Genomic DNA, 27,494 nt, shown 5'->3' on the forward strand with positions numbered 1-27,494 from the left:
CAGCCAGGATTCCTGAGAGAACACATGACCGTGCGTAAACCAAGACGCGCTCTACTTAGAAGGTACAAAACACCCGGCAGGTCACTACGGGTCGACTAGGTTCTACGCCCCGCACGCCGGGGCGTGGATTTCGCTTCTGATCATGCGCAGTGAGCCCGTGGCGCGGCCCGTCAGGCGCTGCGGTAGGCGCCCTGGGGGCTGGCAGGACCCTGGCCCCAAGATGGCGGCGCCCAGCGCAGTGGCCCCTGCTGCCTCCGGCGAGAGCGATGGAGGGGGCAGCGGCTTTGAATCGTGGCTAGACGGACGGTTGGAGGCGCTGGGAGTGGACCGAGCCGTTTACGGTGCCTACATCCTGGGTGTCCTTCAGGAGGAGGAGGAAGAGGAGAAGCTGGACGCTCTGCAGGGTATCCTCTCTGCTTTCCTGGTGAGAAGCCCGGACACATTCCTTTAGCCTCTCTGCCGGCCCCTGTCAGTACTTCGTATCCCCTTTCCCCTACTTGGTGTCCCAGAGGATTAGTGGTCTCACCTGGGAGAGGAATACTCTTCTGAGCCCTGGGCCTCGGGGGAAGGGGGTTGCTCCCCATCCAGGGTTTTGGGAGCCGGAAGGTTGCAGGTGCATAGAGAGGAAAGGCTTTACCTTATTCTTGAGGACAAGGCCCTCTCAGATTGCCTGTCGGTGAGCTGGGTGAGTATTCTTCCAAAGGCGTTGAAATGTCTGAATGAGTTTTATCATAAACGTGTAACAACCAATTTCATTCCCATCCGCTGACAGTGTTCAGAGGGGGGAATTAAGTGCTCTGAGATGTCTGTGCCCTTTAAGAGGCAGTGCCCCTGACAAAAGCCTGCAGGAGGTACCCTCTCGGTTTCCTATTTTGGAGGTAGGAGTCCAAAAAGGGTCCGTTTAGGCGGTAGAGGTCTTTTCACGCCTAGGCAGAATGGAAACCAATTTTGTGCTTGATCCTTTACTGTATTTAGAAATGCAGTAATCATTGGGGGGAGTAGGTTGGGGAGTAAGAGAGATCAGAGTTTTAAAGAAGAGAGATAAACTTGATACTTAGCCTTTTAGAAGCAGATTCAAGAATTCAGAAATTGTGCTTATTTAAACTGTATTTAAGTGGTAAGTCACCAAGATGTCCACTTTTCCAACCTGATCATTTCTCCTGCCCTCATCTCTACCTACACTTACTTGGTGAAAGTGCAGTTCATTGACTGGTCACGTGGTTAAAACATAACACTAGTGCAGCTGTCCCAGGGCCTCCTGGCAAGGGCCCCCTTTTAGTTCCAGAGCCTGCTCTGGTGAGATCGACCTATAAATGGGAAAGCCTTAACACAGCTTGTGATGCAACTCATAAGTTCAGTGGAAATACAACACAGTGGAATAACTTATTTCCTTGAACTATTACGTTGCAGGTCATAGAGGGAAAGAGTAGGAGGCAAGCAATTTAAGTTACTTTTTAAAAAATTTATTTATTTTATTTTCCCATTCTAGGAAAAACAAAAGGCATAGCCAACTCAATTGCCATATTGGGCTAGATTCAATATTAGGAATTTAGAAGTTTGTCAGCAACAATTTGAGGTAAGATTCAAGAATAGTATATATAATTGGGAGCAAATGACAGTAAACAAAAGCTTCTGTCATCCTTCCCTTTATTCCTTCTGATTGCACTTGCGCTGATTGATTTTTCTTTTAAGTCTTTTATTGAATTTGTTACAATATTGCTTCTGTTTTATGTTTTGGTTTTTTGGCCGTGAGGCATGTGGGATTTTAGCTCCCCCACCAGGGATCTAACCCGCACCTCCTGCATTGGAAGACGAAGTCTTAACCACTGGACTGCCAGGGAAGTCCCGCGCTGATTGACTGATTAATCAAATTTTTATTGATGGATAAAAATATCCATCGGCCAGGCACTGCCCTAAGTGCTTGGGGTACTTTAGGGAACAACATAGACAGAAATCCCTGCCCTCAAAGGGTTATATTCTGGTAAGGAAAGACATAATCAGTAAATTATATAGTATGTTAGAAAATGATTAGTGCTAGGAAAAAAGGAGCATTGTAAGAGGATCAGGAGTGGAATGGAGGGGTGAGCAGCTTTAAGTAGGGTCATAGCATTAAGGAGGATGTTACATTTTTTTCTTCCAGTTGTATTGAGATATAATTGACATACAGCACTACATAAGTTTAAGGTGTACAGTATACATCATGAAATGATTATCACAATGAGTTTAGTAAACAGGAGATTACATTTCGTCACAGCTGTTTATATACCAGCCTTCTAAATTGTAAGTGTTATGAGGCTAGTGACTGTTTCTCATTCATCTCTTAGCACTCATCTTAGTGCCTTGAATATGGCAGGAACCATCTGGATGAATAAATGAACGAATGGAGGAATGAACTTCTTTGGTTTGGATGAGGGGATTGGGGGAATAAACCACCTCGTCCTCCAAGAGTGCCCTTTCTCTTTTGCCTCTCCATTCCTTTTCCTACCCTTTTTTCTTTTCCTCTTCCTTTGCTTTTCCTGCTGGGGATCCTTGCAAGTCAGGAACTCTGGACCAAAGAAGTCCAATATGTCTGGCATGCATGCTAAAAGTATGCAGGGTAGAGGATGGAATCCTTTGTTGGGTACAGAATAAGGATATCCACAGTAAGTCTGTGTTCTGCCTCTCCTTACTTTTCTCTGAGAGATGGTGTAATATAACGGTTGAGAACGTGGGCTCAAAGCCAGAATGCTTGGGTTCAAATCCTGTTTAATCCACTTATTACTTTTATCACCTTAGGCAAGTTACTTAACCTCTGTGCCTTGGTTTTCTCATCTCTAAATTGAGAGTGCTTCTTGAGACTGTTTTAAGAACTCTGAGAGTTCTTATGTATTTGAACAGTGCCTGACACATTAGGAAATGTGAACACTGACAACTCATCCTGAGGGATAGAAGGTGAAGGTGGTGAAGGCAGCCATAATGAAGATGGAGGGAAATACCCATATTTGTTGAAATGCCTGTTCTTTGCCCAGTGGTGTAGGCCTTTTTTTTTTTTTTTTGGCGGTGCACAGCACGTGGGATCTTAGTTCCCTGACCAGAGATTGAATCCTGGCCCACGGCAGTGAAAGCACAGAGTCCTAACCACTGGACCACCAGCGGTTAGGACTGTAGGCCCTTTATGCACATTCATCCTCTCTCAAATCCTGGGAAGATGTGAAGCTTGGAAAAGTTAAGAAACTTGCTCATAGATCTGGGATTTGAATTTAAGTAAGCCTGACACCAAAGCCAACATCCTTTTTGTCATACCATGCTAAGGAGGAAGATTGGTTGGTGTGCAGAATATGTCTGCTTATGAAAAATGGACAGAGGGATGGTTGTATAGGAGACCATCTACTCACTTAACTTCTCTTTATTATGGATCAGCAAGCTCGTGGATATGTTCCAGCAAGAAAGTTGATAAACGTTGGAGAGTGTTCTGAGTTGAGTAAATTGGCCAAGGAAGATTTCATAGAGTTTTGACTCAAGCAACAGGTTTTTGCCCCGAAAGGAGAAGGACTGCCCTGAGTTGGTGAGAATCCTTTCCTTTGGAGCTTGACAGGATGGGGTGGGTGCTCTTGACCTAGCAGGTGTGGCTTCTGGGACTCACACATAGGATTACCTCTGTGTTTGGAGCCTCAGAAGAGAAACATAATCTCTATTCTGTGGCTTCCAAACCCTCCCTGTGATTTCTTCTCATCACCAGCAGGGGGAGCTCTGCCCTCTGCATAGACTTTGTTCAGGTTGAGGGCTCTCAGGAAATTAATTGGTCTACTTTTCCAATCAGGAAGAAGATTCCCTTCTTAACATCTGCAAGGAGATTGTGGAACGATGGTCGGAAACTCAGAATGTTGTCACCAAAGTGAAAAAAGAAGGTAGAGTTGGAGTTTTTACGTCTAATCTCCAACAACCTTTACTCTACAGCTGTTAGAGAAAGAGTTTCTAGTTTTCTCCAGTGGATGCTCATTTGCCCTAAAATAAGTTAAACTGGCAAACACAGAGCAGCTTACTTTAACTTTTTTTTTTTTTTTTTTGCGGTACACGGGCCTCTCACTGTTGTGGCCTCTCCCATTGCGGAGCACAGGCTCCGGAGCATGAACCCGTGTCCCCTGCATCAGCAGGCGGACTCTCAACCACTGCGCCACCAGGGAAGTCCTACTTTAACTTTTTAACTGAACATTGGTTTTCTTTTTTCCTTTTACATTTTTCCGCTTCAGCTGACCATGGCTCTCTTCACTGTGGTTTTTTCTTTTTTCGTTTTCATTCCTCTTCCCACTCCCCCTTGTAGATTTGCTCTGCAGGTATAGGGTCAACTATATTTTCCCATCTTTTTCATATTCTCATTTCATAACACAAATTATGATTGGTCTTTTACTTTATTCAGCTAAACCCTCCACCCTTTAAAATGAAAGAGATGTTACCATTAGGATGACAAATCAGCTGCAGAAAGCTCAAATCATAAATCCAAACTTGAACAGAATCTGTTCTAAGCCATCTGCATGTTGGTTCTCAGTCGTGGCTGTACACTAGAATTGCTTGCTGTACGTTTAATAGTGCCAATGCCAAGACTTCCCTGGTGGCACAGTAGTTAAGAATCCGCCTGCCAATGCAGGGGACACGGGTTCAATCCCTGGTCCGGGAAGATCCCATATGCCGCGGAGCAACTAAGCCCATGCGCCACAACTACTGAGCCTGCACTCTAGAGCCCGCAAGCCACAACTACTGAGCCTGCATGCCACAGATACTGAGCCCATGTGCCCAGAGTCCGTGCTCTGCAACAAGAGAAGCCACCACAATGAGAAGCCCACGCACCACAGTGAAGAGTAGCCCCCTCTCGCCGCAACTAGAGAAAGCCCACGTGCAGCAATGAAGCCCCAACACAGCCAAAAATAAAATAAAATAAATAAATAAAAATAAAAGTGCCTGTGCCTGGGCTGCACCATGGACCAATTATATAAACATCTTTGGGGTGGGGACCCAGGCATTGCTATCTTTTTTAAAGCTCCCCCAGATGATTCTAATATGCAGCCAGGCATGAGAATCACTGCTTTACACCATTGCCTCCTTTCTTTGAGAATGGAGAAGTTAACAGATGATTTTATTTTAAAATAGTATAAGAATTTCACCTAGCATAATTATCAACATGAAATAGGCCAGCTTAAGTTGGTGCTAGATTCCCTCTTTGGCTTCTGAGCTGAGAGGAGAGAAAGTTTCATGTTTGGAGGCTTCATTGTCTATGGTTCTAATGCAGTGCTTTTTAACCTTTTTTTTTTTAAAGCAGCAGAACTTCATTATATAAAATAAGTAAAAGCAGGGCTGCTCTGATTGAAGACGAATACGAGACCTAAAGCCTGGCCTTCACGGCCTTTCCTTGCCTTTCTCATTGGCCCCCGAGGCACCTCCTTTGCACCCCAGAGCTCTAAGGAGTCAGCAGATGCCCTTGCCTTTACTCCAGGCACTGCCAGGGTGGTGGACTAGTGGTTCGGTGAGCATGTTTCCTCTCACATACAACCTTGTCCCTCCCTGCCCTCCCACCACCTCCCAGATGAGGTCCAGGCCATTGCCACCCTCATTGAGAAGCAGGCGCAGATTGTGGTGAAGCCCAGGATGGTGTCAGAAGAGGAGAAGCAGAGGAAAGCTGCGCTCCTGGCGCAGTATGCTGACGTGACAGACGAAGAGGAATATCCTTTCTGGAGTCTCAGCGCTATTCCCTGAGGCTTGAGCCAAAAGCCTTTGCTGGTTTACAGTGAGCTCTGGGAAGCTGCCAGTCCCCCTCTATAGCTTAATTTTCTCCTTTGAAATGGCAGTGATCTGTAGCCCTCGGTGGGCGTGAGGAATGATGTTGGAATGGTTGATACTGGACTTACATTTTTTAAGACACAATCTATATGTTCCTGAAAACTTCAGTGTGAAACAAATAATGCCTGAATGGACCACTGTTACTGTGTTTTCAGAAAATATGCTCCAACTGTGATTCTTTATAGTTGATTTACACTTATGATTCTTTACATTTGTATGATACCTTTCTATGAAGTACAGTGTTACATGTATAATCCATCTTTATATTTTTTCACAGTTGATAAGGAAACTGAGGCACTAAGAGATGAATGGGTGATCAGAGACATTCAAAGAATTAATAGCAAAACCAGGACTAGAACCTGGATTTGAATTTGGATTCCCAAATTTGGAGCAATTTCATTTGAATCTTTTTTTTTTTTTTAATATTCCAGTGACCACATAATTAATAAAAGTGAGACTGAACCCCCAAAGTGAGACTGAACCCCCCAAAGCAACACCAGAATAAACCTGGAATTTGAGCGGGGACTGTGTGAAAAGCAGGTGTTGCTGGTGGGGGCAGATCTGGTTTCCCGTGAATTTGAAGTTTGTTTAGGGAATGCCTAGCTTACTGAGCCAGCTTGAATGGAGTGGACATCATACCAGAAACGTCACTAGGTTAGGAAAGAATTCTCAGGCTCTTTGGGGCCAACTCCTCTTCTAGTTTTCCCTCATGATTTTTCTTGCCAGGTTTGGCAGAGCTGAGGTTCCAACTACAAAATCTCATTTCTTGGGCTAGAAAAGAATGTTTTAAGCAGTGGTTCTCCCGGAGGATTGCTGGGCCTTATGCCCCACAGTTTTAGATTTAGTAGATCCAGAATGGGGCCCAGGAATGTGTGTTTCTCACAAGTTCTGGGAACCACACTTTGAGAACCACCGTTTTTGAGGTTATCTTGCCATCCCCTGGCTCCCAGGTAATGTGGCAGTCCACCTAGACCAGCTTCAGTTTCTTTTCAGCCTCTGACAGATAAGGATTTTACAGAAGCTCTGAGCAGTCTTCCCCAAGTTGAGACTTCCCAAGATGACTCTCCTGGGTCTACCGTCATATCCCTGACAGAGTCCTTCCATTCAGCGCGCTTTTCCTACCCATCACCTTAGTCACTATTTTCTGATGTTGGGTTGGGATGTGCTAACCTTTGTTTTCCATCTGACTTTCCTTAACGTCACTCACTGAAGCAGATGAGAAGGATGATTCAGGTGCCACCATGATGAGCACTGGTTCTGAGAAATGTATCCTTCTCTGTGTCCATCCCCATGTGTTCCTCCGTAGAATATTCTTGTGGGTCAGTTTTTATTTTACTCTCCTTGCTGGGGGCTCCATTTACCTCCAATGACACAGGTCAGGCCAGCATTGTGAGCCTCAGTCCTAGGACAGTACTAAATAGTCAATTTAGCAAGAATTTTCCCCAAAGAAAATATGTTAACATGAACTGTGAAGGGCTTAGAGAAAGGATTTCTAAGGGAAAATGAGAATCTATATTCCCTGCATATGGCGCTGGGTTTCCGAGCAATGTGGAAGCAAATAGAACAATATTGCAGTTTTGGTCTTTGTCCTCAAAGATCTTATAATTCAGTGGAAAGAGACTACAAACACTGAAGACTTTAAGTTAAAATACGGACAGATTGGAACATACGTGCTGAGGAAAATCCCTACCAACAGAATCACTTATGAGCAGCTTCCTAGAGAACGTGGATAGAAATCCGCCTTAAAGGTGAGGAGTATGGTGGATTATCTGAGAAGGGGGGTTATTTCAGTGAGACTTACTCATTTTAAAGCACTAAAGCAGAAAAAAATTATGTTTTAAGTGTAAAGAGGAGCTTGTCTGGTAGTAACAGGTTATGTTTTAAAGTTGTAAGAAATGAAGAGTAAAGTTTTTGGCTAGGTATTTTCTAACTGGTTAAACTTATTTCCTTAGAACATGATTTTCACTTAAGCTTTAGTGGTCTAGGGTAAAAAGCAACCTGATAAAGTTTAGTAAGGTTAAACAACTTAACTCTTTTCAAGCATTTTAATAATGCCAAGTACATAAAAATTTTGCCAGTTACTTTAATACTCTAGTTACTAAAACTAGCCTGGACACTATACAATATTGCATCAGTGAATGATAGAAGTACTTATTGTAGAATGAAATTTCATTTTCATGAAATATTTAACACTCAGATAAGTCTGAATGAGATTTTTATTCTAGTTTTTTACTAATGGTAGTTTTAGGATTTCCCATTAGACCAAAGATAAACGTAAGGGTTTTTTTTTAAGACTAGGGATAGGTAGAGAGTATTGAAGACTTGGCATGTAGAGAGATGACAGCAAGAATGAGGAGAGAGCAGTAGTTGAGACCTGTGTGACCTGGACCCTCATCCCTTAACTCACCTGTAGCCCTGTTTCGAAACACCAACGTGGAAGATGTCCTTAATGCCCGAAAACTGGAGCGAGACTCTCTTCGGGATGAGTCCCAAAGGAAGAAGGAACAGGACAAGCTGCAGAGGGAGAGGGACAAGCTAGCCAAGCAGGAGCGCAAGGAAAAGGAAAAGAAAAGGACTCAAAGAGGAGAGCGAAAGCGATAACCTTGGTCCACTCTATTCTTTCTCCTCATGAACTTGGTCAAAGGGAGAACTGGTTGTGCACTTGTGTATTTAAGAGAAATGAGAAAACATTGCAAAAGTGGTTTCCCAAGGCATTTCCCCTTTTGTTTACATGGTCAAAAGGAAAATCACAAACACTTCTAATTACAAAATGTGCCATGTCTCTGTGATGTGGGTAAGCAGATTATTGTAGTTGATGTCTGTACCAAAGATCTGGAATGGGGGCAATCTTTATATTTTAATACTGAAGTCCTGTACTCCTTTTGGCCACTTTAAAAAGTCTTCCCTCACCTGGGATAAAGAGCAGGAATATTCAGAAAGCTGACAGTTTTTGTCCTGACGGAGCAGAATCATGACCACTCCTTCCCTGAGATGAAATGTAGGAGTGTCAATTGCTTCAGAAGTAGTATTCACCCCTAAATGTATTGTTTTATGGCTGAAATAGGAAGCTGATGAAGAGCCCCACCTGGATCCAGACTTTATGTTACATGGCAACAAACTAGGAAAATGAGAAGTTATTTGGTGGCTGTTCTACATTTGAGATTTTTTAAAAGTTTCAGCCTATGGTAGGAAACAAAGTGTCTTTTAATAAGAGTTAGTTATATATTTTTCCTTATCTGGGCTGTGATTTTTATTTTTATTTTTTTTGCGGTAAGTGGGCCTCTCACTGTTGTGGCCTCTCCCGTTGTGGAGCACAGGCTCCGGACGCGCAGGCTCAGCGGCCATGGCTCACGGGCCCAGCCGCTCCGCAGCATGTGGGATCTTCCCGGCCCGGGGCACGAACCCGTGTCCCCTGCATCGGCAGGCAGACTCTCAACCACTGCGCCACCAGGGAAGCCCTGGGCTGTGATTTTAAGAAGGATGTGTCAGTATTGAGTGCAAGGATATCATTGTTAGCTAGATTCATTTTTTATAATCATGAATCCTCTTGAGTGCTAGTAGAGATTTTAATCCTGATCTGCCCTAAAACATATAAGGACCTGATAATTACAAGTTTAAAGAAACCCTTTTAAGGAAGAAACACTGGAAAGCTCTGCTAACACAAAGATATTTAAGAGTGTACATAGTAGGTGCAACAAATTTATTGAACGAGTGAGTGAATGGAAAAACTGCTTGGGAGAGTCAAAAGTGAGTAGGAACTCTCGTCCATGTCTACTTTTGTCACAAGCCACATTCGGCTGTAAATAGGCCTTTCCCTACTTCAGGCAGTAGCCTGTCAAGAAGCCTGAAGACAGCAATTCCTCTGTCAAGACAGAAAGTAGATATTTTATACCAGGGGTGGGCGAACAACTGCAAGCAGCCAAATTTTGCCCAGTCTGGTTCTGTGCGGTGCAAGCTAACAACGGGTTTCACATCTTCAAAGGGCTGTAAAAGAAAGAATATGTGACAGAGACCTTATGTGACCTTTAAAGCCTAAAATATTTACTACCTGGCCCTTTGGAGAAAATGTTTGCTGACCTCTGTTTTATACCATTAACTATGAGATTAACAAATTTTTTTACCTTTCTGTGGAAGGTAAAACGCATGGTTAAGGAAATGATGTGTCACCTCTATACACTCCTATAACCGTGGCATTGCAAAATTTTTTTTAAATAACCACCTTTTAAAAAAATAAACTATTTAAATCACTGTCTTCTGATTTATTCTGATTCCTTCCACCTGGAAGTGAGTTCTGTGTGGATAGTCACTTAGGAATGGGTTTGAATTTTACTTATGTTTTGATTAGCCCAGTTATCTCTTCTGCTAGTAGAACCTCTTCCTGGAATCTATAAATTCTCTGCCTCAGTTTTCCTTTCTATGAGTTGGATATTAGGAGATCAGAAAGGTTACCTTCTCTTTTGGACAGTCAGTAGATTGGCTTTGAAGTCTCTGAAGTACTGTTGGAGTCTTAGTTTCATATGTGGCTGTGGCTACAGATAGCATATGAGAGAGCCTATTTTAATTTAATAACCCATATTTTGGATTTTTGGTTGGTTCTCACCTTGATTTTGGTCTCTGAAGCAGAGTCAAGTTATATCCATAGACCCCTGAAGGGTTCTAGTTTCAATCTGTTATAACAGTAGGCAATTCTTTCTTCTGGGACTCTATTACATAGGTTATAGTTAGTGTACACTTGAACTAATGCTTACACAGAAAAAGAGGATCAGCTCATTAGGCTTTGAGTAAGGTTATCCAGTTAACTCAGGTGCCAGTAAATCCTTTATGTCTAAAATATTCAATACTGCAAAAGGCAAATTTTAAACAACCATATTTTCTGTGGTATGATTGACATTTTAGGCCAAATTTGGAATTTCGGTCACAACATTAATTCCCAACCCTCTAAAACATTATAGTACCAGATTATTCATAGGTTGTAATTCAGAAGTACAATGCTTAAGAACCATCCATTAGAGGGTATACAATAGAAAGGAACAACCTACTAACTTGAGTTATCCAAAGCATGACTTGATTAACAGAATTTCAAAGAATTTTTGTGTTTGTATTTTGTTAATGGACTAGTGTTTAATTTCTGACCACTGTCATGTAAAAGTTTCCCCAGAATTTTTATTCTGGTTTGCCAGGAATAGCACAAAGGCAGAACAAAAATTTATTTGAAGGAGGTCAGGTTAGATCTAAGGATATCTGAATGGCATTGGTTTATTATCTACTAACACTATTATTTATGTGTTAATAATGAAATTTAAAACTTACCACCAGTTCTTATCAGTTAAATGAAATTTAATTGGTTTTCTGGCATGAGTGACTCTTAATGTTAGAAACTAATACAGGGACTTCCTTGGTGGTCCAGTGGTAAAGAATCCGACTTGCAATGAAGGGGATGCTGGTTCAATCCCTGGTCGGGGAACTAAGATCCTACATGCCGCAGGGCAACTAAGCCGGCTCCCACAACTACTGAGCTCACGCGCCTCAACGAGAGAGCCCGTGTGCTGCAAACTACAGAGCCCACGCGCCCTGGACAGCCTGTGTGCCACAACTAGAGAGTAAAACTCGCAAGCCACAACTAGAGAGAAGCCCACACGCCGCAACAAAGAGCTGGAGCGCTACAAGGAAAGATCCTGCATGCTGCAATTAAGACCCAACGCAGCCAAAAAAGAATAAAAGAAAATAAATAAATATTAAAAAAAAACTAATACAAACATGTAAAAAAATGAAACTAAATATTTTCAACAAAGTAATTTATTTATTTTTCCTGAGAGACTAAATTCAGTTCAATATTTGTTTTCATAACACCCAACATGTCTTACATCAAACTTAACCACTTTCTATACAGTGACTGTGGTGGGATGATCTATTTTATTTGACTACCCTCAATGTAATTCATTTGGGTAGTTCTAAGGCATTTCAGTGATCAAAGTGTTTCTCCCTACAGTTAATCCTGCATTCTCAATCAGTTTCTTCTGAATATCATCTAAAGAAAATTTATGTGGTGTGATTACACTTTTTTTTTTTTAATACCAGGATTTCTAAAACTAGGAAACACACCAACATTTGAAACATTAGTGTTTCTAGTCAAGGATAGTTCAATTAAATTTCATCAGTACATTATATTATAGTTTAACTCATGCTAGAAATGTTAAAACCCAAGATCTTCTGAGTCACATAATACCAACATTTCATATTAATGAATTACTCAGGTTCCATACAAAGATATTAAGTGATGAGAAACAGAAAAAGCCAAGCTTTCAAGAACGCTCTTAAAAAAATACAGAAGCAAACTAATGAACAGAACTACACAAAATATACACTAACCAATTGCAAACTAAACAAGTTAAAGATTAACCTTAAAAAAATACATTTTAGAACTTCGTGATACCCTCATAAAAGGCAGCAAACTAAGGATATTAAAACAATAATCATTATTTTAGTTACTGTGCATCAAGTCTAAAAGATCCAGATAAAGGAAATGTTTTGTTTTTGATTCAGTTAAAATACTTTAAAACTGGAAATATTTAATAATTGATAGTATAATTAAATTTTAAAGAATATACACAAATGATTTGAACAGGCTTTATATTCAGTAACTTGCATGGTCTTTTCACTGGCACTTTTATCCCTGCTTTAGGAGAATCAGATGCATTTTCCTCCATATACTTAGGTACTAAGATTTCAAATTTATAAATATGGTAGTATTTTAAATATTTTTACATGAATATTGGGTTCATCCTTGTTTTCCTTTGTTTCCTAGGTATTATCCAGTTTTGTAAGGAAAACACTTTTATATCACAATCAAAACTATGTCTTGGTTACTAGACTGTAGCCATAATTGGGTTACAGTCACTTAGATTCATTATTTGGAATTATACTTACTAAGGCAGACCTAAATGAAACATCTTCTAGAAGAATTTCACATTTGCATTTACCTGCACTGCAGAATGGGTTTCAGCAATATTTTAGCTGTTAGGAAATATTTAATTTACTTAAACTTGTTATCTTTGACTACCCAGGAACCCCTAGGGTAGTCAACTTTAGCTTTGAGTTCACTTTAAACTACATCTGATTCATTCCAAATAGAAGATTTTTAAATAGAAGTTAGACTTCATTAAGGTATTACCTTTAAATCTGAAAGAAAATTAATGTAATGAAATTTTCAAGTTTGACAAGTTCATTAACATTTTTTAGCATGTTTTGATACATTTACTTATCAGCTTTTTATTCTTCTTTCTGCTGGCATTTCCTTAATGTTTGTTTGCTTCACCTCTCTGGTTCATTGGATTGCTACTATTTAGGCTTTCATGGACTTTATCTTCACAGTTTACTATATCTTGTAAAGCCTTTTCCACATCTGTTTGGCCAGCTGTACTGGCTGTTTTTGGCAAGGTCATCTGCAGTGCACACCACAGGGTAGTGCGTGCTTTCCGAGTAGCCACACACATCTCTTTAATTGCTGAAGCAAGGGCAAAAACATCTGTAAAAGAAATATTTGAGGTCAGTTCATATCAGATGCCATTTAAGTACCCCTTAACTCATAAAACCCCGTGCTGTGCTACTAAATGATCAAACATTATTTTTATAAAAGAAGGATGGCTATTGACTGAGCTAACCAAAGTACTTGACTTAATATTTAAAAGTGTTGATACTTGTATTTATTTCTGACTTGTATAACCATGACTATGCTTTAGGTAGAACACAGACTTTAACAGAGTTATTATAATTAAATGGGTAATATTAGCAAAATAGATCAAAGTACTTCTGGAGTAAGTTATGTGGGCACCATTTAACAATTTATTCTTTAGATAAGTATAAATGTTAGAAATTCAACCCTTTAACTTTAGAGTCTGATTTTATTAACATTCAAATTATCTCAGTGCCTTATCAAAAGAATATGCATTAATGTTTGTACCTCTGTCATCTTGGCATCTAGGAACACCTTGCCTTTGCCGATTTGAAGCATTAACAATTTCGTCCTTTCTACGTGACTGTACAATGTGAATGGACTCCAAGTGTCTATCAAGAGCTGTAGAGATACTGGCATGAAGGGGAGAGCTTCGAAGCCGTTCCATTTTGCCCAGTAAAGTCACAACCTGAGGGAAACATTTTAAATTTTGATGAGGCATGTAACCACATTGCCCTGTCAGTAACTTAAAACAAATCTTCAATGAAGCAGAATAGAGATGAGAGCAGTAATAATCAATAAATAAGTGAATGCTTACTATGTCCTGACACCATGCTGGAGGAAACAAAGATGGAAAGTCGGTATTTGTACCCATTTGTGTATGTTAATTCTAAAAGGTTTAAGGGTAGTCAGTTACTGGGAATAAGCAACAATGAAAAAGTCAAACATTCAAATATTTCCATGTTATTAACAGTAAATGCAAATATAAGATATGACATTCTTTTTGGCAAATAAGAGAATAGCCTGCAAATAGAGCATTATTAGGAGTTACTGTAATTAAAAGGGAAAAAAACTGAGCTAAAAAGGAGAAATCCTAGATTGATTAATCTTGACTTCAGCAATTCCTTTCTGGGCCTCCAAAGTTCTCCTTTTGGAAATCAGAAATAATACTGGCTAGCGGTAGTTTTAAGGAATCCATAATCCAGAAAATACCAATTTAAACTTATGCTGAACTAATACAAAATAAATCCTATAACTGTCAAAACTGCTAAGGAAAATCAGGAAGTCTCAATCTTCTGGTTAATTAAGCTTAAAGAAGAGCACTGTATATCAGTAAGGGTAGTACGTTTCATAGTTGTATATGCCTAACTTGTTTGAAATTCTAAACTTGTAAGGTGTAAGGAAAGAGCAGTTTTTGAGTAAGTAGGATTTGGACATCAAATAAATACAATAATTGCCTTTGGGAGCTAAATGATTTAAAATTTACATTAAGAACTTGGTGTTCAGTGATTGGAGAGAGTAGAAAAATACCTCTCAATTAATAAGCACCTGAATGATGCCTCTAACCTCACACTCCTATCAAGTTTCTTTGGAATAAGTCTATCCCAGTTTAAGCTCATGGAGAAAACACAAGTGTACAGGTATAAAATATTTTCTTCCCAACTGTACAACCAGCCAGATTCTTGAGGGGAAAATAAGACAACAAAAGAAAATACCATAGAAAAAACTCCAGTGAACTACAAATTATGTATTTTTAAAATAAGACAATCATTTTGAATAAATGATAAGTGTAAAGAAAGAAATTTACACAGGTGATTTTTAATAAACTTTTTTTTGTGTGTGTGTGGTATGCAGGCCTCTCACTGCTGTGGCCTCTCCCGTTGCGGAGCACAGGCTCCGGACGCGCAGGCTCAGCGGCCATGGCTCACGGGCCCATCCGCTCCGCGGCACGTGGGATCTTCCCGGACCAGGGCACGAACCCTTGTCCCCTGCATCGGCAGGCGGACTCTCAACCACTGCGCCACCAGGGAAGCCCTTAATAAACTTTTAAAAGATTTTTTTCAGAATTCCACAAAACCAGCAAACTAGAAAGTGGTACACATAAAAATATTTTTGCCCTTTGTGTATTACTGATCTAATGTTGCTAAATATAAACAAAATTATTATAACAGCTATAAACATAACCTTCTAAATTAGGGTGAAGCCTAAGTAAGGCTGGAAAAAGTATATTTCTTAATATCCACAGTTAGCAATCCTTTGATTTATTGCCTAGAAATGTATTACTGAGAAAAAGAAAATTTAACTTGGAACAGTTTTAAGAAAAAAACAGAAGACCTAAGTTTTTATAACGTTTGGCTATAACCCATGTCAGTATCTGACTATACCACTGATAAATTCCATTGTACAAATTTACAAATTTGATTAAAAATTACAACTGAATGAGGCTGAAAGCTAGGTAAAATCAATCTTTTTCCATTGAAGTAGTTCATATCTGTATTTTAAAGACAGCATGGTACAAGTAAGAAACTAATGTTCAATAAAATAAGACTCTGTGGGCTTCCCTGGTGGCACAGTGGTTAAGAATCCGCCTGCCAATTCAGGGTACACGGGTTCAAGCCCTGGTCTGGGAAGATCCAACATGCCGCGGAGCAACAAAGCCCGTCTGCCACAACTACTGAGCCTGCACTCTAGAGTCCGTGGGCCACAACTACTGAAGCCCATGCTCCTAGAGCCTGTGTTCCACAACAAGAGAAGCCACCGCAATGGGAAGCCCATGCACTGCAACAAAGAGTAGCCCCCGCTGGCCACAACTGGAGAAAGCCCATGCATAGCAACGAAGACCCAATGCAGCCAAAAATAAAGTTAAGAGTACAGAGTTAAGAAAATGAGATATGGTAATTTCCTGTTAATTTACTATCTTGTATAATGCAAGCAGTTTGCTCATGAAGCTAGGAAACAAATATTTGTGACTAAGAAATGGGACTTTCCCTGTAAAAGGCAAAATGATTTTTGCTTAAAAAGAATTTTCTTTCTGTTGAGGATTAGTTCCATTGCTAATTTGGGTTTCTTGAAGAGGAACCACTTAGACTATTAAACCTACTATTTCAATGACTGAGTGGGGCTATTTTCCCTTTCCTAAATAACTAATAGTTCTAGGTCCAAACATGGAAAAGAATACATTTCAGAGAGTTACACATAAATGTGATTTTAAAATCCTTCAGAATTCTAACTTGCTGAAGCATTTTAAAATTTTATCAGTTTAAAAAATCTGCTATTGGATATTTTCACAGCTTACTCTGGCTTGTTCTCGAAGTTCATCCACAATTAAGCGATCAACTCTAGATGGGTTGGAGGTTAGCCTTGGAATTGGAGTATTATTAGTACTCGATACCTTTTTCGCTGGATAATTTTTGGCAAGGGCCAATTCAGTCTGTAAAAAAATTATATGACTTTTAGATGCTAAATTTTCTAAATATGATTCAATCATGAATAATATTTCTCATAGGCCTAAGAAGTAAATTGAAAATGACTCCTTTAGATAAAAATTGTTTTGGTATCAAAAGGCAACAAATACAAACCACAGTACCACAGTACTTTTCTGTCACACTTAATGCATAAAATACCTAAACACTCCAATAGTTTAATACTTAGAAAATTCAAAGAAATAAACTTTTAACCCATTAAGGAAAAAGTCTACCTAATAGGCAAAATAAACTTTAAAATAACAAATTTTTTTAAACCCCAAGCATTTTTAGTCTCTAAATTACCTAATTAATTCTCTATAGTCATGAACTTAACAAATACTACACATTATAGAAGAATGCAACTTAAAAATAAGGCAAGTACTCTTTCTTAAGCTACACTAAGGTAAATAAAATGAAGATAGGCAAAGGGGATATACTAAGTTACACCTAAATGGATAGTTTTGTGTTACCGTTTTTCTCTCCTTTTCTAATGCTCTCCATTGTTCATAGCACTCTTCTAGACGAATATGAAGTTCACTGGCTGGTCCACTACGGGTTTTAATTGGTCTTTGAAATCCAAAAGTTGGCACAAAACCAGAAAAGGAATTATCACCATACATCATATCATTGAAATACGGGTTTAAATGGCTTAAGTCATCATAAGAAAACAAATCATAGGAATCCAACAGTGGAACAACTGAATGGCCAAGTGGGTGTGTGGATCTTAGGGGAAACCCATTTGAACCAAGTTGTTGAAAACTCTGATTATGCCTTAAATCTCCCATCATATAATTATTAGAAAAGCATGACACCTGTGTGCGATTCACACGGCTATTAATATTGTTCTCTCCACTTCCCTGTCTGTGGCTATTAAAATGACCCTGTGACTCCAGCAGATCTTGATATGTATTTTGAGATAAGCTATCTAAATGCTTAGGCCCTTCCTCAGGGTCATAATGGCCACTCTGGGGCATAGCTTGAAAATAATGTTTGTTTACATTTTCAATGATCCCATACTGCTGAGCTGAATAGTTATCATAAAATCCATTTGGCTGCTTTATTTTTTTATCGGTAACAGATTCAAAGAGATTTTCTTCTCCAGTCTTTGTCAGTCCTTTCATGTGACTGACAGATTGAATTCTTTCTGCACCATTATAACCAAAATCACAACTAGAAAATGCTGAAGGGTTTTCTTGGCAATACTTCTGAAATAAATTGCTATTTGCTGTTAAATTTGTAGATGATAGTTGCAGGAAATCTGAAGAATGGTTAGAACCTTTTGAAGCTGCACTTAAATGAGTATTTAATTTCATCAAGTTACCTTGATTTCGATAAGGAATAAGAGTGTTATTTTTTGTTTGGACATTCATCCAAGTTGGTCTGTTTAAGTTGATACTGCCTGAAGATGCTGCTGAGTTTGCTAGTAAATTCACTGACCTAAAATACTCAGAATTTGGGGGGTCAGGTTTAGTAAACTGTTGCTTTTCTGTGACATTGACAAAATCATTATTAGCTGGACAAGCTGTGTGAGGTTTTAGTCCACATTCTGATTTTAAGCCAAAATCAGCAGTAAATGCTTCCTTTGCTAACTGTTTTTCTGTCAGATGTGGTATAGTTTTTGGAAATGTGAAATTCTGCTGGTCAGGTATTGTCGCCTCCATTTTTTTCTGATTTGCTGGTTTAACCTGAAATAACTTTGTGTAGGTGTCTGCTTCTACAGTTGGTGTTTCAGGTGTGCCACTGGCTAATTTTTTACTATCTTGGACACTAAAATTTGAACACTTATTCAGCTTAGCCTTATTAGGATAAGCATATTCTGGGTATCTACAATAATCTGCATTTTCATTGTATCTATTAAATTGGGAAAGAAACATCTCTGCCCTCTTTTGCTGTAATGGTGCTTCAAGACCTTTAGCACATATTTTTTCTCTTCCATAAGAGTAGGTATCAACTCCTGATTCTTTCATGATGTCAGACAGACCAATGTGGGGTGTAAAACAGTTTTTGATAGATAGATATTCTTGAAATGTCGTCTTAGCTGTATCATTTGTCTGAATACTGTAACAGTTAGAATGATCACTTCGTGAGGGGTACATCCATTGTTCTTCAAGGTCTAAACCAGTAAATCCATGATAAAGTTCATCTATTTTTTGTTGTGGTATCAGATTACTATTATGCAGGTACTGCTTTTCCACTGCTGACACAGATTCACCAGTATAAAAAGCTTGCTGAGAGATGGCTGTATCTATTGGCCTTTTGGTTTCTGTTAAGAGGTCATGGTGATCTGCAAATCTGCTTGTGTTCACTGGCCAAACTGACTTTAAATTGGAGGAGCAGGTCCTAGAACAAGTAAATACATTTAATTACAATTTAGGTTTTAAAAGTCTTTATTTTCTTAGTGGAGAAGGTAGGAAAGGCTTTCAAAAACATTTATATTGCCCCACCTCACCAATCTCTAATCCTTTCCAACTTTGCCTTATAAGCTGCCATTACATCCAAATAACTATAACTTGAAATGTGCTATATGCTATATAAATATGCATTGTAATCTTAATATGTCTTCACTATACTTTCCCAAGAGACATATACTAAGGCCTGAGGCTGGTGACTACATGGTCTTACATGAATTGTTTTGTTTTGTTTTTTAATTTATTTTTCTTTCTTTCTTTTTTATCTGTGTCGGGTCTTAGTTGCGGCACGTGGGATCTTTGTTGAGGTATGCAGGCTCTTTTATGTTGCGGCCCGCGGGCTTCTCTCTAGCTGTGGCGTGTGGGTTTTCTCTCTCTAGTTGTGGGGTGCACGGGCTCCAGAGTGCATGGGCTCTGTAGTTTGTGGCATGCGGGCTCTCTCATTGAGGTGCATAAGCTCAGCTGCCCGCAGCATGTGGGATCTTAGTTCCCCAACCAGGGATCGAACCTGTGTTCCCTGAATTGGAAGGCAGATTCTTTACCACTGGACCACCAGGGAAGTCCCCACATGAATTGTTTATATATAGTAAGTAGAAACCAAAATAAGTTTTTCTTTTAATTAAGTTATTATATAATACAAAAGTGTTGTTGACCTCAATGTTTTTTAAATAAAAAAGATGTGCTGGGATTTCCCTGGTGGTCCAGTGGCTAAGACTCCGTGCCCCCAATGCAGAGGGCCCAGGTTCAATCCCTGGTCAGAGAACTAGATCCCACATGCCACAACTAAGAGTTCACAGGCCGCAACCAAAGATCCAGCATGCTGCAACTAAAGATCCCACGTGCCGCATAACATGGCTTCCACACCCAAATAAAACGATTAAAGCATACTTAAAACACTTTTACCGTATGAATAAAATCCATACATATTTCTGCACAGCAGTAATGATAGTTTTATTTTTGTAGGTATAAGTATAAAAGTCCTTGGAATGTATATTCTTTAAGCCAAATTTTAGCTCATGAACTCAAGGGAAATAGCTCTGAATTATGCAAGAATAATTATGCAAGTTTCCAAATGAAAGTTCTTTTTTTAAAAAAAATTAATTTGTCTTTTATTTGCCAGTATAACTACAGTAGCCTGCAAACTTTTTTAATCTAAAAAGCACATTTTACATCACAATCCAACAAACACACACATATATAATGTGTATACATATATAAAAGTGAAACAAAAGTTTTGCCAAAAACGTCTACCCCGCGTGTTAATTCATTTTAAGACTTTTTTTTTTAACCAAGGCTGAACTGCATTGACACATCATAATCACCAACATCCCTAGTTCATCTTAGGGTTCACTTTACGAAGTGAATAGTGTTTCATGTTCTATGGGTTTGGACAAAAGTATGATGACATAAAATCATTATAATGTCATACAAAGTATTTTCACCCCTCATAAAAACTTCTGTACTCTATGTATTCATCTCCCCTCTCCCCGCAAACTCCTGACAACCATTGATCTTTTTATTGTCTCCATTGTTTTGCCTTTTCCAGAATGGCATAAGTTGGAATCTATTTTTCTGCTTTTTTTGAAGAGAGGGGTTCAAAGCCTTTATGCCTATAAGACCATTCATGGCCCACCCACACGTGGACCAGACAGGCTCCACGTGGCAAACTTCCCCACTGCATGCTGTAGCTTTCCTTCCAGTACTGAGCCCTGTCCCACTGGTCCTGCCCAGCAGCCACATGGAGGTGCAGGGGGATACGTGTTGGGTATTTGTTCATAGGAAGGCCACAAGTTTTGTGCCCCTTGTCACAATGAACTCAGATTCCTGTCGGGTATGTTGTAAACAGACGAGCCATTTCTTCAGACCCCCTGCTCTAAGCACACCTCAACAAATGAAAGTTCTTAATAGCAAATTAAACTTTCAATTGTATGGCAAGCACCACAGCGAAATCAAGGCTTCTCGAAACAAATATCTGAATTAAGATGTCTACTGTCAGATGATCCTCTATTAACTAAAAATAAAAGTTAATAGGGTAATCTAGTACCTGGGAATTTAAAGGTTTACTACACACTGTATAGCTTATATAATATACTAACCCCTCAGTGAAATATGGCTGTGATTTATCTTGCTCTTCCAAAATGTTAGACACAAGTCCATATAAGTCTGTTTCACTACCATAGTCATTTCTTTCTGTTTGAATCCTAAAGATAAATGAATATCACATGTAAATACTTTTGCTCATATTGAAATACAATATATTGATTTCTATTTCCAGACTTATTCTGCCATTATTTTTCGATAAAATATTTGGATTGACTCGATACCATCATTTCAAATAAAAAGGGAACAGGAACTCAGAATATTTTCCACTTTAGCATAGTGTTTATGTTACATAAGTATTTCTCCTTCATTCCAAATCCTATGTCTAGTTCACAATGTATGCTTACCTCTTATTTCTCCAAAACACATGCTATTCGTTTTAGGTGATCAAGATACAAATCTCTGATCCATGATGTTGCAGACACGGTTGGTACCATGGCTGCTCCTGAAATTATGCTTAGTCCTAGTATACATCATTACATCAACAACACTTGCTCAGTTTTTCCATTTGTGATTTGAAAACCATATGAACCTGTTGCTCTATTTTGTGACTCTTCATACTAAACGTTGGATTAAAAAGTGAAATGTGATATGGTCATCCTAGATATCACAGCAACATTGCAGTTGTCCCTTAAATGTAAAAGATTTGGAGGCTACCCCTAAATCTTTGCCGAAGAAGTGACTGGTACTCCATGTACCTGAAATCCTACCTAGTGACTAAAACTATCTAAATAATACAAAATGTAAAAGCCACAAGGAGATGGAAAATTGGTGCCTTTTTACCACTTATGGATTTGGGGTAATTTGTTCCTAGAAGTAATATGTTGTTTTAAATTGTAATTTCTTGTTTTTTCATATTTTATGTCTATCATTTCATAGTGTTAGGACATTTTAGAAATAAATAAAAATACCTTATATTTGCATAACACTCAAAATTTCATTGATCTTCATAACATAGGAAGGGAAGATATTAGTAATCGTTAAGCTGTTGAATAAATGATCATGTGTGATATTAAGAAACTTGAATTTTGCAAGGGCATGTGATTTGCCATGCTTTACTATACACTTGCTGAGTAAATGGTCTGCCTACAAGTCTAATGCTTTTTCCACTACATCTTGTTATTTCAAAAAGATTCAATATAAAGTTTTTTTGTTTAATAATGTTAGTATATATCTAGAAAAATATTCTATGTAATATATACCAAACTGTTAATAGTTGTTACTGGGAGGTGGAGAGGCAAGGTTATGGTAAAATTCTGCTTGCCTTTATATATTTCTGTAAAGTGTGAAGTTTTTCAATGAACTAGTATCAACTTAAAAAATATTTTTGTTTTTTGTGGAATTATATGTTATATAGTCCTTCTAATAAAATCACTATTTTAGAGAACTTACCAAATTAAAATTTTTTAACAATTATTTAATTAATTAGTAGATTTTAAAAATAATTATGTCCTGGTTAAACTAAAGATGCATCGGCCTCTATTAACTGCTCCCTTATTATAATTAACATAAAGGTATTGTCACTCCCTTAAGCTTCTCTTGGCAGTAAGCTCCCATAATATTCTATACTACTTCTTTCAAACCTCACTATACTTGCAGTGCCTGACAAGTTGTCGTCATCATCATCATCATTACTGTAAGATCTATAAAGGCAGGGATAATTTTTGCCATGTTAATTCTAATATCCCCAGTAGGAGAGAATCTGACATAGAGTAGGCCCTTATTATTACTGGAATTGAACAGAAAAATAATTAAAGTATCTTATGTTTGATAAAATCCTGTTTGTTGTATACTTGCGAAGGAAAAATTACCTAAAATTTAGAATTGGATTAAAAAAATAGATTGAAAAACTGTAACTCATTTATATAAGTTATCTTTAGAAAGAGGAACTTAAGATTTACTCAGGGTTGCCTCTAATGAATGAAAAAAAAGTAATAAGAAAAAATTATACACATGTAACTATCCTGTTTAAGATTTCCTAAAAGTTTGATAAACAAAATTATGCCATAACATAAAAATGCTGATATAGGGAACAAAGGGCTAATACAACTACGTTCCCATGTAATCAAACTTAAAAACACTTCATTTAGCCTGAGAAATCTAATTTATTAATTTACCTGTTCTTTACACTGATCTGAGAATTAGAGGGCTGTTTAATATCATCTCCATACATAGACGATGGTGCATAGAAAAGTGAAGAATCTACAGAACTTGCATATTCTGTTGATGAAGAAAGTGGAGCATAGGTCTGCCTTAGGTCAACACTGTCTTCACTCTGAAATTTTAAAGACATGTTTGTATACCAGACACAATCAAAACTGCATTTATTACAGAATATTAGCCAAATAATAGGAAATTTGAGGAGTTGGGAGACAAATCTAGACTTAGCCACTTATGCTTACTTTACAGTAGGGGTTGGCGATTTTTTTCTGTAAAGGGCCAGATAATTAATATTCTAGCGTTTGCTGTGTTAAGGTCTCTATTGAAACTCCTCAACTCTGCTGTTCTAGCACCAAAGCAACTATAGACAGTATGTAAACAAGTGGGCGTGGTTATTCCAAGAAAATTTTGGTCTCGTTCAGTACCTGTTGCTTATCACTGGTATAAAACACCTACAGTTATTGCAGTTTTAATTTTTTGAACAGATGAGCATTATGTGGACTATAGCAGTATTATTTTTAATAAATCATTTACAAAACTCAGTCTTACTGCTCCCAATCTGTGAAAAAAAAAGTGAATGTACATTTACATAGAATTTTCAAAGAAATTCCACAAACATTATTGTATCCAGTCAACTTTATGACATGGATATTCTCTATATTTTAAAAATGAGGAAATGGAGGCTAAAAGTTACTGAGCTAAGAGGTGACAAAACTAAAACCCAATCTCAAGGCCTTCTTACTCCTACATTAGGGCCTTTTAAAACAATATCTTTAATTTTCAGCCTAGTTTCTATTTCCAAGAGAAAGTGTAAAAATGAGATGAGACATGTTATATCTTAAGAAATTTTAAAGATATTACAATTAGAAGAAACAAGCTCATTTTCTTTTTTCTTAACACTTCTATAATGAATTTTGAGTAAATAAGATAAAAAGTTTGAGTTTTAAGATTTTAATGAATTATTAAAAGTCCTGCCTCCTTCCCAAAGGGATTGAGGTACAGTGAAAATACTGCCCCCTCAAATTTTAAATACTTAAAATAGTCTGAAAGTATAGATTCACAATTTTTTTTTTTGCGGTACGCGGGCCTCTCACTGTTGTGGCCTCTCCCATTGACTCCGGACGCGCAGGCTCTGCGGCCATGGCTCACGGGCCCAGCCGCTCCGCGGCATGTGGGATCTTCCCGGACCGGGACCCAAACCCGCGTCCGCTGCATCGGCAGGTGGACTCTCAACCACTGCGCCACCAGGGAAGCCCAGATTCACAATTTTTAACTCTCCAAATAAGGAGCTAGTAAAACGTGAGATGTAATAACTATAAATATCCAGGCATAAACACAGTAGAAATAGTATTTTCTTATAAATATAGAAGGTATATAATCCTGGTTAAAAATATTTTCTAATTGCTTTCATTCTCTTAATCGAAATTTATGTAAAAAGAGATAAAACATGTTTAGATCAAAACATTCCTAAACTTCTGTTCTTCATAGACATGATAATTGAAAAATAACACTTTAAACATTCACTGAGTTTATACCAATAATATATGAAAATTAATACCTTCTAATCACTCACCTTCAAGAATCTCAAATATTTTACAGCCATTTGTTTAAATTCCAGTTATGATTACTATTTGAAACCTACACATTATAATTTTCTCATTTATAGCTTATATTTTGTTGACTATTCTGAAGCTGGAGAAACTGAGGCACAGAAGGGATTTTGCTAAGAGTGCCACTAAAAACTGCCTTTCCAAAATTTCTGTTTGTTAGCAGTAACTTTTATAAAGGATTTTATTGTTAGAACCTTTCATAATTTTATTTCTTTAGTTCTGCAGTTTTTATCACAGACCCCCTTAACTCTCTTTTAGGTTTGAAGTATCCAAAGTGACATAAATAATTGTTCATTTTTTGAAAGAGTTGCTTAAACAAAATAAGCATTTTCAGATTATATAATATCAAATGAAGTAAACAGTATTTGAAACTAAATGTATTTTGGGAGTATTATTTCAAGTATATTTTATACTTTAAAGTAAGATTTGAGTATTAGAAAAAATCCTTTTAAAAGATTAGCCACTGGACCACCAGGGAAATAAAACAAGCAACTAAAGTAATGTGGTGGATTCTAACAATTATACTTTAAATATCTGGATCCTTCTCAGTCAAAATATTTCTGGAAATTAAATATGCAAATGCTTAGGGTTGGCATATTAATTACTCTAGATAACTGCAAAATGTATCACTTTATCCTTGCTATGTTTAATCAACTGAAATTAAATCCAAGTAAATTTTAGTAGTCATGTAAACATTACAGAGAGCAGTGGAATGCTGGTCTTGGCAGTGAAAAAGAGCTGGGTTCCACATGGGCTTTGTCACTTAGGGCACAAGTCAAACGCTCTGAGCCTCAGTTTCTCTATCTGTACAGTGGGTATAATACTATACAAGGTTGTAGTGTGAATTAAATAAAATTATTTATTTCAGGATATTGTTATAATTCAAAGTATAACAATATCAACAGTGATGTCCTGGTTAAATAATTTCAAATGAAAATGGCTTACATTAACCTAAGCTTAATTTAACACGATTAACAACAAAACTAAATGTTTTACGTGAGGTAAAAGGCAGCATGTCACCAAAGACATTGTTAGAGCCAGAGAATAAAAGAGTAAAGAAAAATTTAAATTATAAAACGTATGTTTGCACCGACTTACAATAAACGCCGGAAGGAAGAAATATTTTATGGTCTTAGTAAATACAGATTTTTCTTACATTTCTGGCATCACGTCATGCTGAGGACAAGACAAAAATAAGAATCAACGAAAAATCTTATTCCTTAACTTTTTTTCGAAACCAGTGTGTATTCTGCAGACTCTGTATTTAAAATGCTGTTACCGGGGACTTCCCTGGTGGCGCAGTGGTTAAGGATCCACCAGCCAATGCAGGGGACACCGGTTCGAGCCCTCCTTCCGCGAAGATCCCACATGCCGCGGGGCAACTAAGCCCGTGCACCACAACTACTGAGCCTGTGTGCCACAACTACTGAAGCCCGCAGGTCTAGAGCCCGTGCTCGGCAACGAAAGAAGCCACCGCAACGAGAAGCCCCCGCACCGCAACGAAGAATAGACCCCACTGCTGCAAGAGAAAGCCCGCGCGCAGCAACGAAGATCCAACGCAGCCAAAAATAAATAAATAAATTTATTAAAAAGAAAATATTGTTACCGGGTGTCTGGTCCTAAACATGGAGCAATTTAAACACCTATGTGAATGGCCTGGGGGGTGGGAGTGGGGGTGGTGCTGGATCTGATGGAGAAAAAAATCCTCTACCAAAGGCAGAGCCGAGTAACTGACCTGCGACTTGTAGCAATCATAGAAGGAAGGGGAGCCAGTCAACATCACGCTGTTGAAGACATCTGTTAGCCGACTGCTGGCGTCGACACTGAGGTTCCAGCAGCGATTCGCACCTCCACGTAACGCGACTTTCCGCTGCACGAAACGGGGATAGGGAACGGGAGAGAGACATCATGCAGGTTAGAGCCAGGACCGAAACGGCCGGACGATGGCTCCACGTCGGCTGTGCGCCCAGCTCCACCCGGAATCAGTTCCCAGGACATTCATTTGGGGGCCCCGGCTTCCCTCTCCACCTTCAGGCCCGACCCCGAGGCGCGGTTCTCGCCCACCCGACGGGCCCTCGCCGCCGGCCTCCGCCTCAGCGCCGCCGCGGCCCAACGTGGAGAAGGTAGCGGCAGCCCGGGCGTCGCGGGCCGTCACCTCCCGCCCCAGCCCGGCCGCCCATCCTGTCAGCCCGCACCGCGCCCCCAGGCCCCGGCCCGACCGACTGCTGCGCCCCCCGCTCACCCCCGCGGCGCGGCCCGGGCGCCCCGTCGGGGCTCCTAGCTGGTGACCCGGCCTCTCCCGCCCAGCCTGGCCGCCTCAGAGACCCGCGTCCAGGGACGCGCCCGCTCCTCTGTCTCTCCTCACCGTTGCCGTCCTCCAAGCCCGGCCAACACCCGGACCCGGACCATCCCCGTGGGTTACCTCAGGTCCCTCCCTCAGGCCTGGGGGGTAAGAGGGCGGACAGGCGTCTCCGCCGCTCACCTCCAT

General features: G+C 39.2%; 3 protein-coding genes and 1 non-coding gene across 7 annotated transcripts in view; 1 reads left to right on the forward strand and 3 right to left on the reverse strand.

Moving 5' to 3' along the window:
• Nucleotides 1–331, reverse strand: part of DBF4B (DBF4B-CDC7 kinase regulatory subunit) — a 41,466-nt gene extending 41,135 nt beyond the window's left edge. For both annotated transcript variants that reach the window (XM_030849040.3, XM_060290033.2), the window contains exon 1: nt 1–331. The gene's annotated coding sequence lies outside the window, so the exon portion shown is untranslated.
• Nucleotides 59–26,567, forward strand: CCDC43 (coiled-coil domain containing 43). 3 transcript variants are annotated; one of them, XM_030849042.3, is made up of 5 exons: nt 63–424; nt 3,800–3,887; nt 5,558–5,693; nt 7,019–7,077; nt 26,248–26,567. In XM_030849042.3, exons 1-5 carry the CDS (start codon nt 143–145, stop codon nt 26,313–26,315), a joined length of 633 nt encoding a protein of 210 aa, XP_030704902.2. In that variant the 5' UTR covers nt 63–142; the 3' UTR covers nt 26,316–26,567. The 3 variants fall into 3 exon arrangements, with proteins under 3 accessions (XP_060146018.1, XP_030704902.2, XP_030704901.2); XM_030849041.3 differs by lacking the exon at nt 26,248–26,567 and adding an exon at nt 8,225–10,060 and having other exon boundaries at nt 91–424; XM_060290035.2 differs by lacking the exon at nt 7,019–7,077 and having other exon boundaries at nt 59–424; nt 26,245–26,567.
• MEIOC (meiosis specific with coiled-coil domain) lies at nt 13,064–27,494 on the reverse strand. Its single transcript, XM_030848986.3, has 8 exons — nt 27,429–27,494; nt 26,742–26,876; nt 23,354–23,511; nt 21,233–21,337; nt 17,199–19,068; nt 16,560–16,694; nt 13,772–13,952; nt 13,064–13,336 (listed from the first exon to the last, which is right to left on the reverse strand). The coding sequence occupies exons 1-8, from the start codon at nt 27,492–27,494 to the stop codon at nt 13,107–13,109; spliced, it is 2,880 nt and encodes a 959-aa protein (XP_030704846.2). The 3' UTR covers nt 13,064–13,106.
• On the reverse strand, nt 20,893–21,022 carry LOC115848352 (small nucleolar RNA SNORA11). Its single transcript, XR_004037655.1, has one exon. It is a non-coding gene; the product is annotated as a small nucleolar RNA SNORA11 (small nucleolar RNA).

The sequence above is a fragment of the Globicephala melas genome, chromosome 20, assembly GCF_963455315.2.
Source record: "Globicephala melas chromosome 20, mGloMel1.2, whole genome shotgun sequence".
In the NCBI taxonomy this organism is placed as follows: domain Eukaryota; kingdom Metazoa; phylum Chordata; class Mammalia; order Artiodactyla; family Delphinidae; genus Globicephala; species Globicephala melas.

Excerpts from the sequence above, each read along its gene's own strand:
- CCDC43 (XM_030849041.3), top strand. The coding sequence starts at position 143 with ATGCGCAGTGAGCCCGTGGCGCGGCCCGTCAGGCGCTGCGGTAGGCGC. Across the intron at positions 3,888-5,557 it reads CACCAAAGTGAAAAAAGAAG|ATGAGGTCCAGGCCATTGCC; the intron begins GTAGAGTTGGAG and ends ACCACCTCCCAG. Across the intron at positions 7,078-8,224 it reads GAGCACTGGTTCTGAGAAAT|CCCTGTTTCGAAACACCAAC; the intron begins GTATCCTTCTCT and ends ACTCACCTGTAG.
- MEIOC (XM_030848986.3), bottom strand. The coding sequence starts at position 27,494 with ATGGAGGTGAGCGGCGGAGACGCCTGTCCGCCCTCTTACCCCCCAGGC. Across the intron at positions 26,877-27,428 it reads GCCTGAGGGAGGGACCTGAG|CGGAAAGTCGCGTTACGTGG; the intron begins GTAACCCACGGG and ends CGTTTCGTGCAG. Across the intron at positions 13,953-16,559 it reads AACTTCGAGAACAAGCCAGA|GTTGTGACTTTACTGGGCAA; the intron begins GTAAGCTGTGAA and ends TGTTTCCCTCAG.